This window comes from Stenella coeruleoalba (assembly GCF_951394435.1).
Source record: "Stenella coeruleoalba genome assembly, chromosome: 4".
Taxonomy (NCBI): domain Eukaryota; kingdom Metazoa; phylum Chordata; class Mammalia; order Artiodactyla; family Delphinidae; genus Stenella; species Stenella coeruleoalba.
Window position 1 is genome coordinate 36342573 of NC_137149.1, and position 15993 is coordinate 36358565.

Genomic DNA, 15993 nt, shown 5'->3' on the forward strand with positions numbered 1-15993 from the left:
TCTGTAATTAGACAGGCACCCAAACCTTCTTCTTCTCAGTCTTAAGTAAGTTTAATATATACATTTAATATATCCATTTTTCAAATAGAGGAACCATGCCCAGATTGGTGGCGTGAGGGCTCCAGGGCTCACTGCCGTTCCTTGGAGCTCAGGATTCAGCCTGGGGTAGGTGACTACACAGGGTGTGCTCTTTCTGCTCAGTTTCCCTGCAGAGCACATGATGCCCCTGGCCTGGGTCTCTGGGGGAACTGAGCCATCTCCACACTCACTCTGATTGCCCCCCCCCCACCCCCTTTCTTCTTTGTAACTAAGAGAATTGACAGACGGCCAAAGTGTCACATGTGGAATTTCATCCAGATTCATTTCTGATTTGTTGGCTCTTTTAAACTGTGAATTCTGCTGAAGAATTGGCCCTATGGTCAGGGGGTGGTTTTTCTCTGCCCCCACCCCTGTGCCTTGTAGAGTCCCCTCAGCAAAGTCTACTCAACTGATTTGTTTCTTTTCCAGCCCCTGTGTATTAGTGAGGATTTTTCAGAGAAACAGAACCACAAAGACTTGCGGGGGGAGAGAAGGAGAGAGAGACTTACTTTAAGGAATTAGCTCATGTGATTATGGAGACTGGCAAGTCCAAGTAGGCTGGCAGTATAGACCACCAGGCTGGAGACCCAGGGAAGAGCTGATGTTAATAGTTCAAGTCCAAAGGCCCACTACTGGCAGAATTCCCTGTGGCTCAGAGGTCAGTCTTTTTTCTGTTTGGGTCTTCACCTGCTTAGATGGGGCCCACCCACATCAAAGCAATCTGCTTTAAGTCCACTGACTTAAATGTTAATCTCATCCAAAAGCTCCTTCAGAGAAATATCCAGAATGATGTTTGTCCAAATATCTTGACACTGTGGCCCAGACAAGATGACCTGTAAAGTTAACCATCACTCCCTGTTTAGAGGACTCCTGTATTTCACCTGTTTCTTCTCTGTACCAGGCAAGATGATAACGAAGGAGGCCCAGGTCTCCCTCCCTGTCTCCCTGTTCTTCCTCCTACTCTACTCCTCCTCCCCTCCTCCTCTTCCTCCTTCTCCTCCTTTTTCTTCTTCTTTCTCTTGTGATCTCTCTGTCTCTGTCTCTCTCTCTCTCTTCTGTTTTCTTTCCTCATGGTTACACTGCCTTAGGGACAGCATAGTTTGAATTCCCAAATTTGCATGAAGGATAGTTTCCACACGAGCACCCATGTTTTCATGTTTATGCAACTTTGCCAACTCCTCCTTTTTTGCATGTTTATGACAATATCTAAATAACACTCTCGAATGCCTGCTCTGTGCTAGACACATCACACATCATCCCAGTTCACGCTCACCATTGCTCTGGGGACCCTGGCAGTGGGAAGAGCCTCCCCAGGGCACTGCTGCAAATCCATCAGCCCTTCTGTGATGGTGATGATACAAACAGCAGCTGATATCAGCCCAGCGTTGAGGACAGGCATGGAGAGGATCATCACCTGACAGATGAAGAAACTGAGGGTCAGAGAGGTGATGTGACTTAGCCGGGGTCCCATAGCCAGTCAGTGGGGGCTGGTTTAAAATCAGGGATTTTTTCCCTTTAAAGGCTCTCCTCATTCCATTTCATGCTACTGCACAATTCCCTTTAAAGCAAAGTATTTCCTAATTGCTTCATGAATAAAACAGGAAGGGGGTGCTCATTTAAAAATGAATGGTACTAACCCCACAAGGCAGGAAGTTTCCCTGTGCTGTGGGGAGAGGCTGGGACCCCATCTGTGGTCCTCACTGAACTCGCCTCCTTTCTCCCCTGGGGCTCCAGCATGACTGCAGCCACTGTAGACAACAGAGTGGCATTCTTTTCTAACCACATAAAGGATGACTTAGATTCAGCTTAAGATCTTCTAAACGGGCTTTGTTCTTGAATAATATTGACTGTGCTCCTAGTAAGTGGCAAGTGCTATCCTAGGCACTGGGATTTTAGCAGCAAACAAAACAGATAGGGCTTCCCTGGTGGCGCAGTGGTTGAGAGTCCGCCTGCCGATGCAGGGGACGCGGGTTCGTGCCCTGGTCCGAGAAGATCCCACATGCCGCGGAGCGGCTGGGCCCGTGAGCCATGGCCGCTGAGCCTGCGCGTCCGGAGCCTGTGCTCCGCAACGGGAGGACCCGCAACAGTGAGAGGCCTGCGTACCGCAAAAAAAAAAAAAAAAAAAAACAAAACAGATAAAGCCCATGCTCTCAGGAGCTGATATTCTGGTGGGGAAAGCAGGCAATTAACAAAATAAATACATAAACCAAATAGTATTTTATGTGGATTATGATCTCATTTTTATAGTCATGTCCATCCATCCATCTGGCCGTCACTCCATCTGTCTGTCTATCCATCCATCCATTCACTTGTCCATTTGTCTACCCGTCCATCCATCCACCCATCTATCCATCAGTCCATCTGTCTGTCCATCCATCCATCCACCCACCCACCATCCATCCATCCATCTATCCATCTGTCCATCTGGCCACTCGTCCATCTAGCCACCTAACCACCCATCCATCCATCCACCCACTATCCATCATCCATCTATCCATTCACCCATCTGTCCATCTGTGTACCCGTCCATCCATCCCTCCATTCATCTACTTATGTATATGCCTAAAAATATTCCTGGAACGTGGTTTGCCTAATGGTACTGATAACTATTTCTGGATAGTGGCATTTGGAATAATTACTTTAACATTTTTATGCTTTTCTACATTGTTTGATTCCTTTAAATTAGCAGTATTTCTTAAAGATCAAGGCAAGGATGAAATATGCCAAGATACACCCAAACAACGGAAATCCGTGCCAGGTCCAGTGGTGGTGAAGCAGAACAGGAGAGAGGGACAGGCAGGGCCTGCTGTTAAGCCTGGTCTTTCTGCCACCGTCTTCTGCATGAACAGCCGGTCCCCACATTGCTTTGTGATTCATTTCAGTCTCTAGAAGTGACCCACACAGATGCTTTTTGTGTCACCACCTTCAGGAAGACTCGACCCAGTTAATTGACCTTTGTTAAGGATTATTTTATTGATCAGAAAGCTTCAGAGCTGGGAGAGCCATGGCAGTGGGCCGGCGGGTCCGCATATTCACCAGTGGGGATCCCAGTGATGAAGGGTTACTCCTCTGCCTCAGGAAGAAGTGAGTCTACAGGGTGTTGATGGAGTTTATCCTTCATTTATTCGACCCACGTCTGTTGATGTTTTTCTCTGTGCTGGGAACCGGGTTAAATGCTGGAGGTAGAGACGCATATGATGCTGACCCCATCCTAAAACCTCCCTGCAGAGACACATGAGGAATTGGACAACTGAATTTTATACAAGAATTGGACAGAAGAGAGTTGATTAACACCAGAGAAAAGCAGAGGAGAGGCATCTGTCCCAGAATGTGCGGTCAGGAAAGGCTTCCAGGAGCTCCACACGGGTGTAAAAACCAAAAGAATGAGTTGAGGAGAGCCAGACAGAGAGCACGTTGGGGAAGAGTGTACTACAGGCAGAAGGAAGCACACGGGTCGCAAGGAAAGAGCTTGGTATTTATAATAACACTTTTCCCCATCACGGCACTGAAAGCATTGGTCAGAGTAGTAAGCAGCCCCATGTTTCCAAATCCAGTGGTCAAGTCCATGTCTTTGTCCTTCTTGACCTCTCTGTGGCACTTGATCCACTGCCCTTTTCTTGAATATGTTCCCTCCTTGGCTTCCAAACCCTGGACACCTGGTTCTCTCCCAGCCCTCTGGCTACCTGTGGTCAAGCCCCTGTGTTGGATGCATCGTGGCCTTTGGACGTTGCGAGCCTGAGGACTCGGTCGTTGGACCTCATTCCCTCTCATCTACATTCAGTCCCTTGCTGATGTCATCACCACACTGATTACCATCTAATCTTAGCTCCAGACCCCTGCCCTGAACTTGAGACTTGACATTGCCATTAGTGACTTAACCTGTCCAAACAGAACTCCGAGTGACTGACAGTCCCCTGTCCCTGGCTTGCTCCACTCATCTGAGTAAATGACACCAGTTACCCAGCAGCCCAAGTGAAAGATGGTGGAGTCATCCTTTATTCTTGTCTTTCAACGAACCTTGTTGGCTCTACCATCAAAGAGTCTCCTGCGTCCCACCACTTCTCACCACCTCCCCTCCACCACTCTGGCTCACACAGCTACCATTTCTTGCCTGAGATGCCACCCCTCTGCTACCTCACTTGTTGCAGATGGTTCATGGCCCCTGTGTCATCCAAAGTCATCTTTAAAAAATGAGAATCAGCTCATGCCATTCCCACTGCTTAAATTCCTGCAATGACTCCCCAGCTCACCATGAAGACAAGTCAAAATTCTCCCTACGATGAAAAGGTCCGTATGAGCTGATCCCCCGCCACTTGTCCCAACTTAACTGTTGTCACTCTCCTTCTCACACGGTCCATGCCAGCCACACTGGCCTCCTTCGCTTTCCATGAAACGTGCCAAGGGATATCCCCACCTCAGGGTCTTTGCCCTTGCCTTCCCTCTGCCTGGAAAGCTCTTCCCTTCCATGTGCCCGTGGTTCACTTCCTCACTTCATTCAGGTCCCTGCTCAGACGTCACCTCCTCGGAGAAGCCTTCCCTGACTACCTGTCTCAAATATCAGCCACCCCTGCCCCTCACGCTCTGTCTCTTTATCCTGCCTTGTTTTGCATCCTGGCACCTACACTGCCTGATACGGTGTTTCTTTGTAGGCTTACCATCTGTCTCTTTAACTGACTGTGAGCCTCGTGATGGCAGAGACTTTGTCTGTGTTACCTACTGCTCTGCCTCCAGTGCCTGGAACAGGGTCTGGCGCCCAGTAGGACTCCATCGTGGTGTTGGTTGAATGAATAAGTGTACTAATAATCTGGCACAATGACCCACCAAACATGTCTAAGTCCTAATTCCCAGAACCTGTGAATATGACCTTCTATGGCAAAGGGGATTTTGCAGATGTGATTAAGGATTTTAAGATGGGGGTGTTATCCTCGATTATCCCAGTGGGCCCTAAATGTAATCACAAGTGTCCTTACAAGCTTGAAGAGAAGGCCATGTGAGAATGACAGAAGCAGGGATTGGAGGATGAACTTTGAAGGTGGAGGAAGGGGCCGTACGCCAAAGAATGCAGGCAGCAGCTGACACTAGGGAAGGCCAGGGAAGGGATTCTCCCGGGAGCCTCCAGAAGGAGCCAGCCTGGGTGACCTTGACTTTAGCCCAGTGACACTGATTTCAGACTTCTGGCCTCCAGAACCGTAAGAGAATAAATGTGTGTTGTTTTAAGCCCAAGTTTGGGGTGATCTGTTACAGCTGCAATAGGAAACTCATACAAATACTGTAACAACAGCAACGACCAGCACTCACTGAATGACCTTGATTTGTCAAGCACGGCACTTAGATGTCTTGTAAAGTCAGAATTCTTTTTAGGTGAAGGTAACAGAAATTCATTTCAAACTAGTTTGAGTGTAAACGAAATGTATTAATACCCTGACTGTCCCCTCCAAGAGCAGAGCTGAGCTCTGGGGCCTCAATTGGCAAAGGACTCTTTGTGGTTCTCTCTCCTTCTCTGTCTCTCTCCCCTGTTTCTTTGTGTCCACTAATAAACTTATTCCACACAGGAAGGGACATGAAAGCTGGCAGCCCTGAGCTGATGGCCTTTCAGCATCCAGCTCTCCTGGTTTTGCTGTATAAAGTGCTTTTTTTCTCCTGGGTTTGCTGTGTAAAATCCCAGGGAAGGTCTCTGGTTGGCCAGGTGGCCAGGCATGCCCACGCTGTTGCTAGGAAAGGGAGTTTGCCTTCTTAACACAGACCAGTTTTACACATCACAGCTCATTTTGTCCTCACAAAGCCTTTTGACATAGGTATTATTGTTAACTCATTTTACAGTATGAGGGAGCTGGGGCCCGAAGAGAAATAAAGACACTTCCCAAGGACACACAGTTCTGTGCAGTGGGGCTGGGAGCCAACACAGGTTTGGGGGAGTGCAGAGCCTGCCTGTACTCTCTCTTTCTCCTTTTCAAACCTTTTTCTGAAATACTTTTAGGTTCACAAGACGTTGCAAAGCTAGTATGGAGAATTCCAGTGCCCTGACCCCTGTTTCACTGTTCCCCCCCATGGTTGCATCTTACAGGACCCTAGGACAATATCAAAAGCAGAAAGTTGACATGCATATACAATGCATGTGTAGTTCTGTGTCATTTTACCACATGTAGTTTAGCATGACACCGCATTTAAGATGTCGAACTGTTTGGTCACCACGAAGACCTGTTTGTGCTACGCTTTCATAGTTATATCCACTTCCCCTCCACACCCCCAACCCCGGCCGCTAAGCTCTGTTCCCCATCTCTAAACTTTGTCACCTCTGGAATGTTATTCACGTGGAAGTACAGCGGGGCCTGGCTCTTTTTACGCAGCGAAACGCCCTAGGGATCCATCCAGTTCTTTCCTTTCCCTGCAGACTGGTATTCCGTGGCACGGCCATAGCACAGTTTCTTTAACCGTCCACGGATTTAGGCACATTTCAGTCGTTTCCAGTCTGTGCTGTTCCCTCTGAGCCCTATCGCCTCATCGAACATGAGCAGAAGGAGAAATGACTCATGGGCCCAGGCTGCAGCTGTGAAGAGTGAGTGGAGAGTCGTTGGAAGGGATGGATGAAGGCTTGGGGAATGTCATGGCAAGCCAAGGCTGCTGGCCAAATAGATTTTTCTTGACAGCTCTGTGACTTAGGGAACACAGTTTCAAGACTGAGGTACTAAAATATTTATCTCCCTGGGGCAAAAAGTCCTAAGACTGTGATCCGTTAAAACGTGCTGTTCGTCAAGGTTAGAGCCGTGAGGCCCTGAGTCCCTGCGTTCACTCCTCTAGGAGCTGAGACTGGCGTCCTACCTGTCGAAGCTGGCGATGCTGCCGGGGAGCACGCTGCGTTGGCTCCTGAGCGTGGCTGCGCCTGCAGCCTTGCAGCCCGAGCTGCTCTCCGTGCTGGATCCCGTGGGCCAGAGGCATCAGGACCACACGGCGGAGAGTGACGGCGGCGGGGTGCAGGCTGACCTGGGCAGGAGGGGGTGAGTACAGGGTGGGAAAACGAGGTCCCTGTAGAGAGAACGGTTGGGAGAGGGGAGCGGGACCACGGGGCACAAGCACACCCGCCTTCCCAGGGGAGTTTCTTTGCTCAAGAAACAGCATCCCGGAGAGTCGCTGTGCATCCTCTGTGTAAGTCATGGCAGACCCAAGTATTTTGTCCACAGCTTCTCTTTTCATCACCAATTCATTTCCCCAGTAGGATCTTAAGAGAATAAGTTGCCTTGGGCTGTAAATATGCCATATATGCATATTTACAGCCCAAGGAATAAATAATAAAGGAAATAAATAAATACAATAAATACATAAAGAAAAAGAAGAAAAATATATCCATGGTTCTATCAGCTGGAGAAAATGGCTGTTAGCGTTTTGCTACCATTCTTCCTCCAGAACATGTTTCCTCTGCTGGTTTTATGAGTGTGTGCATTGTGTGTGTGTGTGTGTGTGTGTATGTGTATAGGAATCCCAGTATATACAACCTTGTGTCGTGCTTTTCAGAACCTTATATCAGAGGCAAGTTTGCTTATTACCTTTTGACTCTTGTCCACGTGCAGACGGCTTTCTAATCATCACACTATTTTGACGCTATTTCTGCTGTTTTTATTAACAAATTAAAATTCATACTTTTCCCAGTTATTGAAACATCTCCATAGATACTATTTTTAACAGCTGCCTGTTGTTCCACTGAGGTGTGTAGCATAGGGTATGTAACTGTTATCCTCTTACTGGACATTTAGTTTGCGTTCATTTCTCCTCAATTATGGGTAATGTTGCAGAGCTACTTTTTTAGGGTCAAGTTTCAGGTGTGCGTTTGATCAGTTAAGGGTCTTTATAAGTCAAGACATGAAGCGTGGCTGTGGATAAGGTGGGTTTGGGGCAGCCAGTGGTGCCACTTGAGAGCAGAATTTGCTGGGGGTGAGGCTACAGGGAAAGCCGCGAGCAGACCTGAAAGTGTTGAAGGCCAGGCAGTGAAGCCGAGGTCCTCAACCAGGACCCACAGGAGGCTGGGGACGGGTGTCTCGGAGCCCATGAGTCTTCCAAAATGGCATGATTGTGTGGAAAGGTGTGTATATACATTATTTTTCCTGACGCGTAAAGGGGGTCCCTGACTCAGCTGAGGGCTAAGAGTAGGGTTAGGGTGAAAGGAAGGATAGGAGCCTGGGAACAACAGCTGTTGAGCAGGGGTGGGAGTCCACAGGGGCTGGGACGAGCCTTCCTAGAGTTGGTGGGGCCCACCACGAGGGCTGGATGTGAGTGTGGTCACAGGAGCTGGGATGTGGGTGGGGTCAGGGCTGGTGTGGGCGTGGTCAGAGAGCTGGGTGCGGTCAGAGAGTTGCATGTCTCAGCCTGGTTTCTCTCAGTGCCCAGTCAGGCAAGAGCATGAAGGTGGCAGATGTCGGTGGTGACGCTGGAGCAGGAATGTGCAGGGTCACAGCGATGTCACCTCTGCCTGAGGGCTGCCCACGAGGACCTTATTTACGGGCTCCCCTTCGGCCAGTTTAGTTTGGGAGGCTGGTAAGCCGGCATGGGCAGGTGGATGTGGGACAAAGCAGGAGCGCCCAGGTGGCGTGTCGCCAGGAGTGTGGAGCATGGGCATGCCCTTGTGTAGCCCGACCTCATGGCCAAGTAGACTGGATGACGTCTGGAGTCAAAAGCCACTCACCATAGCCTCTGAGGGCAGGGCAGTCACTACTCCTGTGTCCCGAGCGACTGGTACCTGGGCACACCGTCAGTTCAGAGTCTTGGGTTTCACGCAGCAGAAACTGACTGATGAATCTAAGCAAGAAAGGGTGTGTGAGGGACCTGTCAGAATCCAGGAAGAGCTGTACGCCGGGTCCCTGTATGGGCAGGACAAGGAGAGCACAGAGACCATCCTCTCTGGGTGCTCCCTTCAGAGGACCAGCCTTCTCTGCCCAAGAGCTAGACTCCTGGGACAGAGAGCCTGGCCCAGCGTGGGCAAGGGTCCTTCACCCCACCAGCTGGGCAGTGTGAACCAGCTGAGGCAGAGTATGAACTTGGCCAGAGGCAGGCATAGACAGGACTCTCTGCTACACTGATCTTTACTGACTTAACTTGAGCCCAAGCCTGCGAACACCTCCCCACCCCCTATTCCTTATGCACTGTCCCTTCTTCGGTCGAGAATCACACCTCTTCACATGGCATGAGGACTCCCTGCCTCACCCACCTTCCAAGCTTCCACTGTGCCTTCTCAACCTTCTTATTCATATATTCATGAACACTCACTGAGATCCTAGCATGTCGACTGTCTTAGGCACTGGTGCACGTGGGAGAGTAAGGGGCAGTCCTGCTGCATGGGGTGTCCGCTCCAGCGGGGGAGGTGGACTGCACAGAAGCCAAGGCAGGAGCCCTTTCCTTCTCGAATGCACCATGCGTTCCCTACTGGGCTACCAAGATCCAGCTCAAGTGTCCCGCATCTCGGCAGCCTTCCTTTATCTGACTGATGTCACCTGGGACCTGTCTGTGACCCGTGGATTGGGGACCCCTTGCGGCAGAGACCGTGTCTTGACTCGGCCAGAAAAGATCCTTGATCGGTGTTCACAGAGTGAATGAGAGAACAAACGTGAAAACTCTCAGGGTTTCTCATGTCAGCCAAAGGTCAAGCTGAGGGAAGGAGTCCCCATAGTGCTTTTTAAGGTTTTGCTTCGCTTGAAGATTCTGTTCTTTTTGAAAATATAAGAACGCTCCCTTCTTGCCCTCAGGAAACATCAGGGCTGGTGGCAAGCCTTTGAGAGCAAACTTCGAGGAGAACTGATAAGCAGAGGATTAGAAAAGATGCTCTGGGCTCACAAGAGGAAGGAGAGGTAATGAGGGCATCTGCTCAGGTGGGCTGAGGAGGGCAGCCAGGCTGCCTGTGAGCTGGGAAGGGGAGGCGGAGGGGACCACAAAGGGAGGGTTACTGCAAACATGTCAACATTCCTTCCCTAAAGACCGCAGTCTTTATTCAAAGTGGGCTTAGTTTGAAGTGAAGTAAGCAGAGAAAGACAGATATCATATGATACCACTTATATGTGGAATTTTAAAAGTCATACAGATGAACTTATTTACAAAACAGAAATAGACTCACAGACATAGAATACCAACTTACGGTTACCAAAGGGGATAGCGGGGTCAGGGTGGGGAGGGATAAATTAGGAGTATGGGATTAACAGATACAAACTACTAGACATAAAATAGATAAGCAACAAGGATTTGCTGTATAGCACGGGGAACTATATTCAATAGCTTGTAATAACCTAAAATGGAAAAGGTGCACTTTGCTGTACACCTGAAACGAACACAATATTGTAAATCAACTATACTTCAATTGAAAAAAAAATGCAAAGTGCACTTAGTTTATGAGCTGAAGATAGCCACCAGCTATCAGTGGGAGAATGTTGTCACTTATTAGAATTTTAATTGCAGTATTTATTTTAACTAATGGCTCTTTTTAAATGGAATCTCATTAGAAGGAGAATAAGTCCTTATAAATGTTCAGACTTTATAGTTTACAAAGCCCTCTCTCGCCTTGCTGCACTGAGCCTCCCCACTTCCTGGAAAGTGAGGGAAATGCCACGGCCACGCCTCACCAGCTCAGGGAGGTCAGAGGAAGAGACCCCATGCCTGCAGCTGTTAAAAGTGACCGTGGGATTTAGGGTCCCTTTATTTCCCTGCACTTCCGGGCCAGCGCTCTGCTCACTCTCTTGAGTGCCTTCTCTTGCAGCTGTGGTGATTGCTCACCTGGAGAGCAGAGGCAAGTTAGAGGCAGCGCGGTTTTAGGGTGCTACAAACAACAGACCAAGGGTCTCGCGTGTTTCCCACTAGAGATTCGGAAAAAGGGTAACGTGAGTCACAAGAGTTACGTTAGACCGTTTAACATACAAGGTTAAAATGTGATAACCAAAGTGTGCTCTGGAAACAGAAGATGTCCAAGAGAAGTGTCCTGCCCCTTCCATAATTTCTCAGGGCTCCGGTGAAGCCGCAGAGACAAGCTTCCCAAATAGTCCATGAATAAGACTCTGGGAGCCATTGATAATGGGCCAGGTATCAGAATTTAGTCCCAGAGAAATTAGAACCGGATACTGAGCCCAAACCAAGAAAATTAAATTCAAGCTGTGTACTGTGAAGCGCTCCACGAAGGAACGGAAGTCAGTTGTTCTAGATTAGCATGGGGATGGGGCCGCTGAATGCCTTCCTGGGCTGCACTGACACAGGTGGGCGAGTACAGGTCAGGAGAACCCTGGCGCCACTGTCTTGGATCACTGTACTCGCCTTTTTGCCTTGAGATGCTGTGTACAATGGTGGGAGGAGGAGAGACTGTGAATCAGTCCGAGTTGCCTTTGAGTCCTTGCTCAGATCATGCAGCTGCCAGGGCAGGAGTTCGTGCTGAGGGGGATGGAGCCTCATTGGCCACGCCTGTTCAGGAAGGGCCCACGAGCCTACCAGTGGCCTCCAGTAGGTCGACCCCCAGTGACATGGCCTCGTCCTGCACCACTTGGGCGCAGGACCCTGTGGCTTTCAGGTTGTAGAGCGCTCTCAGGAGGAGTCAGAACCATTATCAAGAGACTGGACTGCTTATGGGCAGGATTCCAGCCGTCCTTTTACAGGATATTCTCGAAGTGTGTTGCTCTGTCCTATTTCAAACACATTTTACCTAACTTCTAACTGTTGCTTTATAATCAGGTTTTATCAGCCTGCTTTTAGTGTGAAGCCCACAGGCAGGGGTGTCCTAGGAAATGTCTCACAATTGTTCCAGGGGGAGATGGGAGCTCTGACTTGTAGCACTTAGTTTCCGTGGTGTGAAACACTCCCACCATGGCTGATTCCATGCTGACAATATGATGACCACAGGCTCACAAAACTCCACAAAAGTGAACAGTCATGAGTTGGTGAGAGATGTCTGCAGCCACCGCTGCCACAGGCTTCAGCTAATCTCAGGGACAACCTGGCAACCACAGGGAAAAACCTTTCTTTAAAAGACACTTGATTGGGGCCCTAGGGACAAAAGGGGGTTTTCCTAGAGAACTCTTTCAGGACACGGGAGAGTCAGTTGCCAAAAACGTTGTATCTGATCTTCTATTCTTTCTTTAGCATATTAAAGAAGACGTGTCCCCCTCTCAGAGAGAGGGTGATATTCTCTGGAAAAGGAAGTTGGCCACACCTGTCACTGGAGTCCATTGGTGAACTGGCCCCGGTGCCCATTGTAGGGGCAGAAACCATTGATTTATTAAACACTGGCGAAAAGCTCTTTATCTTCAGAAATCCAAAGGAGCCGGAGATCTCACTGCACCTTCCTCCCAGGAAAAAGAAGAAGAACTTTCTGAATGCCAAAAAGGCCACTTGGGCCTTGGGCATGAACTAGCCCAAAGGAAAGCTCCAGGGAGTCTGAAGACAGAAAGATTTGTTTTCTCCTGCCCACATGAGTGTGTGTATGTGTTTATAATGTACAACTTGCAGGTGTTAATTGCACTTGCAGAGGACAGATACATCCACTCTCCCTCCCTCACCACGACTTTCATGGGCTCAGTTTAATCTGGTCCCATGAATTCCCAGATGGCCCGTTTCCCTTCAGCATCGCAAGGGACATGAAGAGAAAAGGGACCCGCCCGTGAACCCTCGTTGCTTTCAGTCCCACCTTGCTGAAGGTCTGGAGGAGCCCCGGGCCCCTAATTCACATCCCCGCAACACCTGGCTGAAGAGTGGGCTGTATGTTGAAGGCAAGGCTCTCTCTTCTCTCACATTGTGTGTTTGTTACATATGCTATTTTTATCAAGGGAGCTTTTGAAAGAAGAGCATTTTCCCTAAAGCTCTTCTCAAGGGAACTCGTCTTTGCTTTCTGTAGGAACCATTTATTTTTAATCCCTTCTTGGGTTTTGGCCATCGTGATGTTCAATGGAAATTTGCCCTCCATCTTTCCAGGGGCCAGATGCGCCAGCCACTGGGCCATACCATATCCAACTCAAATCAGGAAACTCAGGCTTAAGAAGGTGAGGGGATTTAGGCAAGATGATAAAGCCACTAAGTAACAAAGTCAGGACTCACTGAACTCTTTACGGCCCCAAACCCTTGTCCCTTCTCCTGGACTTGGTAAATGGACACATACCTGCCCTCAGGTGTTTGCCAGCAAACTGACTGCGCACAGGTCCTCGTGTTATACAGAGTGCTTTCCTGTGCCCTGACCCTCTCCATCCTCACAGTGTGGTTGGATCATTATATGAGCTTTTCTGAGAACCAGGCAAAGAATACAATTATAATGGGTCTTTCCTAAGCGTGGGAAATGATTAGGCAGGGAATCCTGTCACCAACGAGAAGAAAAGGGATTCTGATGAAGCATCTCTTACATGAGAGTTGCTTCTAGACCCTTACAGCTACTTGAACCCACTTTTTTTTTTATATACAGCAGGTTCTTATTAGTTATCTATTTTATACATATTAGTGTACATATGTCAATCCCAATCTCCCAATTCATCACACCACCACCACCGCCGCCACTTTCCCCCCTTGGTGTCCATACGTTTATTCTCTACATCTGTGTCTCAATTTCTGCCCTGCAAACCAATTCATCTGTACCATTTTTCTACGTTCCACATATATGTGTTAATATACGATATTTGTTTTTCTCATTCTTACTTCACTCTGTATGACAGTCTCTAGATCCATCCACGTCTCTACAAATGACCCAACTTCGTTCCTTTTTATTGAACCCACTTCTTAATCCTTGACAATACCCAGCAGATGAGGATCACTACTCCCGTTTTACAGCCAAGGAAACTGAGACTCAGAAAGTTTAAGTAACTCGCCTGTGATCACACCATGTGTAAGGGAGGAATCCTCACTTTGAACCCAAGTCTCCTAGCTTTCAAACCCTTACCTGCCATGAGACATCGCATTGCCTTTGGCAACCTGAAGGTCAAGTCTTATTTGCAGTTTCCCATCAGCATGCGTGCAGCATGGTGATCAGGGATCTTTGCCTGGAGTTGCACTTCTTCCAGGGGCAGCTGTGTACCATCATAGTGGCTGCCAGTTGGCCATATCTCTGCATTAGCAGATATGCACAAGTAAGCAGTTAAAATGCAGGAGAGAAGAGTGGATGGGGTCAGTTTTCCCATCAGAAGCTCAAGTGAGAAGAGAGAGGAGAGAAAGAACAGTGATTTTCACACAGGATAGTGGAGTGGAAAATGCATGGTCTTTGATGTAAGCTTACTTAAGTTCAGATCCTGCTCTGCTGCTCGTGAGCTGTGTGTCCTGTGGAACTCACCTGACCTTTCAGAGCCTCATATTCTTCATCAACAAAAGGATGATGAGAATCCCTTGTTATGAGGATTAGATGAAACTGGATCAGTAAAGTGTTTGGTGGTGGTGTGCACCTGCCACATCTATGTCCTTCTGTATTCCTTGAAGGTGACCCATCTGCCTTTCTAATAATTTCCTGATTCTAGGACTCTGCTAGAATTATGCATAGTTGAAAATAGATTGCACATAAGGATTCGAAAAAATAGGTCAAAATTATGGGCTGAAGGCTGATTGAATATATTATTAGCAACAACAGGAGGTGCTCAAACTATTCAAAATACAGCATTTGAACCTAATAATAACTCGTTATGTTAATAGACAAAGACTAGCTATTGCTTTAATTTCTCTAAACTCACTGCATGAGAAACACGAAGATGTGATAGGGAAATCTTGTGCTCCTGGAATCTGGTAGCTCAGGTTTAAATCCTGGCTCTACAACTTTTAAGCAAGTCACTTTACCACTCTGAACCTTAGTCTCCTCATCTGTAAAACAGGGGTCCTAATACCTACCTTAGGGTAGGGATGTCACAAAGAGTGAAGATATTGGATATTATATAAAATGTTTGTGTTCAATAAAATGTTGATATGCAATAAATGTAGCTTATTTATTATGTTTTTACATACAACATTGAGCTTTGTGGTTCCTTTCATTCCTGTTTTCACCCAACATGAAGACAGTGACCCTTCTAGAAGGGCTGTACCTGCCACAATACATGGAAGCCTATTCATAAGAGAGAAGCTCCAGGGAACTTGAATTGAGAGGACTTGATTTCAAGATGGGGCTCCATTACTTACAAGTTGGAAGAATTTGAGAAAATTGCTAACCTCTCTGAGGCTCAGTGTCCCATGGATCATGTCTTCTAAGAGTTCAGTCTAGTTAAGTTGACAGACACAAAAATCAATCATCGTTAAGCGCAAGGGATAAAATAGAGTTCTGAAAACCATGCTGTGGGAGTTTGGGAGTGAGATGCAGCCTGACTGGGGATATTTGGGGACAGCTTTAAGCTTTTGACCCCAAATCTTTATCTCCAGACTGGACTTCCTCTTGGGCTCCAGACACATTTGTCACAGATGCCTGTCCAGCCCTGAACCCATTGGCTTCCTATGAAACCTGTTCCACTATGGGATGTCTCATCTCTGAGTAGATGGTACCAAGTCAGAAACCTACATGTCATCCTAGACATCTTCCTGTTTTCAACCCCCAAATATGATGACTACGTCTTGCTGATTGGACTACTGCATTAACCTTCACATTGATGCCCTCTTCCTCCCCTCCACTCCTTCCCAGGCCATGTCTCTCCTGGATGGTGCCAGCAGCGTCCATTCTCTCCAGGTTGTCTCAAGTCAATTTGTTCTATGGTAGCCATATCTGAGTCACTCCCTTGCTGAAAGACCTCCAAAAACTTTTCAATGCCTACAAGACCTCCATGAATTGTCTGCTAATAACCTTCCTACCCGTGTCTCTAGGGGAAGCCTCTACTTTCCACGGAGCCACTGATTGGCAATGAGACACAAAGAAGAAGGTGGATCTGGGTTTGCCTCCTGGATCTGCCATTTACTCTGTGGCCCTAGAGAAGCTACCTAATTTCTGTGAACCTCTGTTTCCCTCACCTG

General features: G+C 48.0%; 1 protein-coding gene across 3 annotated transcripts in view; it reads left to right on the top strand.

Moving 5' to 3' along the window:
* Window positions 1-14941, top strand: part of EVC2 (EvC ciliary complex subunit 2) — a 141034-nt gene extending 126093 nt beyond the window's left edge. For all 3 annotated transcript variants that reach the window (XM_079920375.1, XM_079920377.1, XM_079920376.1), the window contains 3 exons: window positions 6877-7073; window positions 9810-9911; window positions 12178-14941. In XM_079920375.1, coding sequence (XP_079776501.1) covers window positions 6877-7073; window positions 9810-9911; window positions 12178-12448 — 570 coding nt within the window. In that variant the 3' untranslated portion in view covers window positions 12449-14941. The remainder of the gene's footprint in view (window positions 1-6876; window positions 7074-9809; window positions 9912-12177) is intronic.
* The last annotated feature ends 1052 nt before the right edge of the window (window positions 14942-15993 follow it).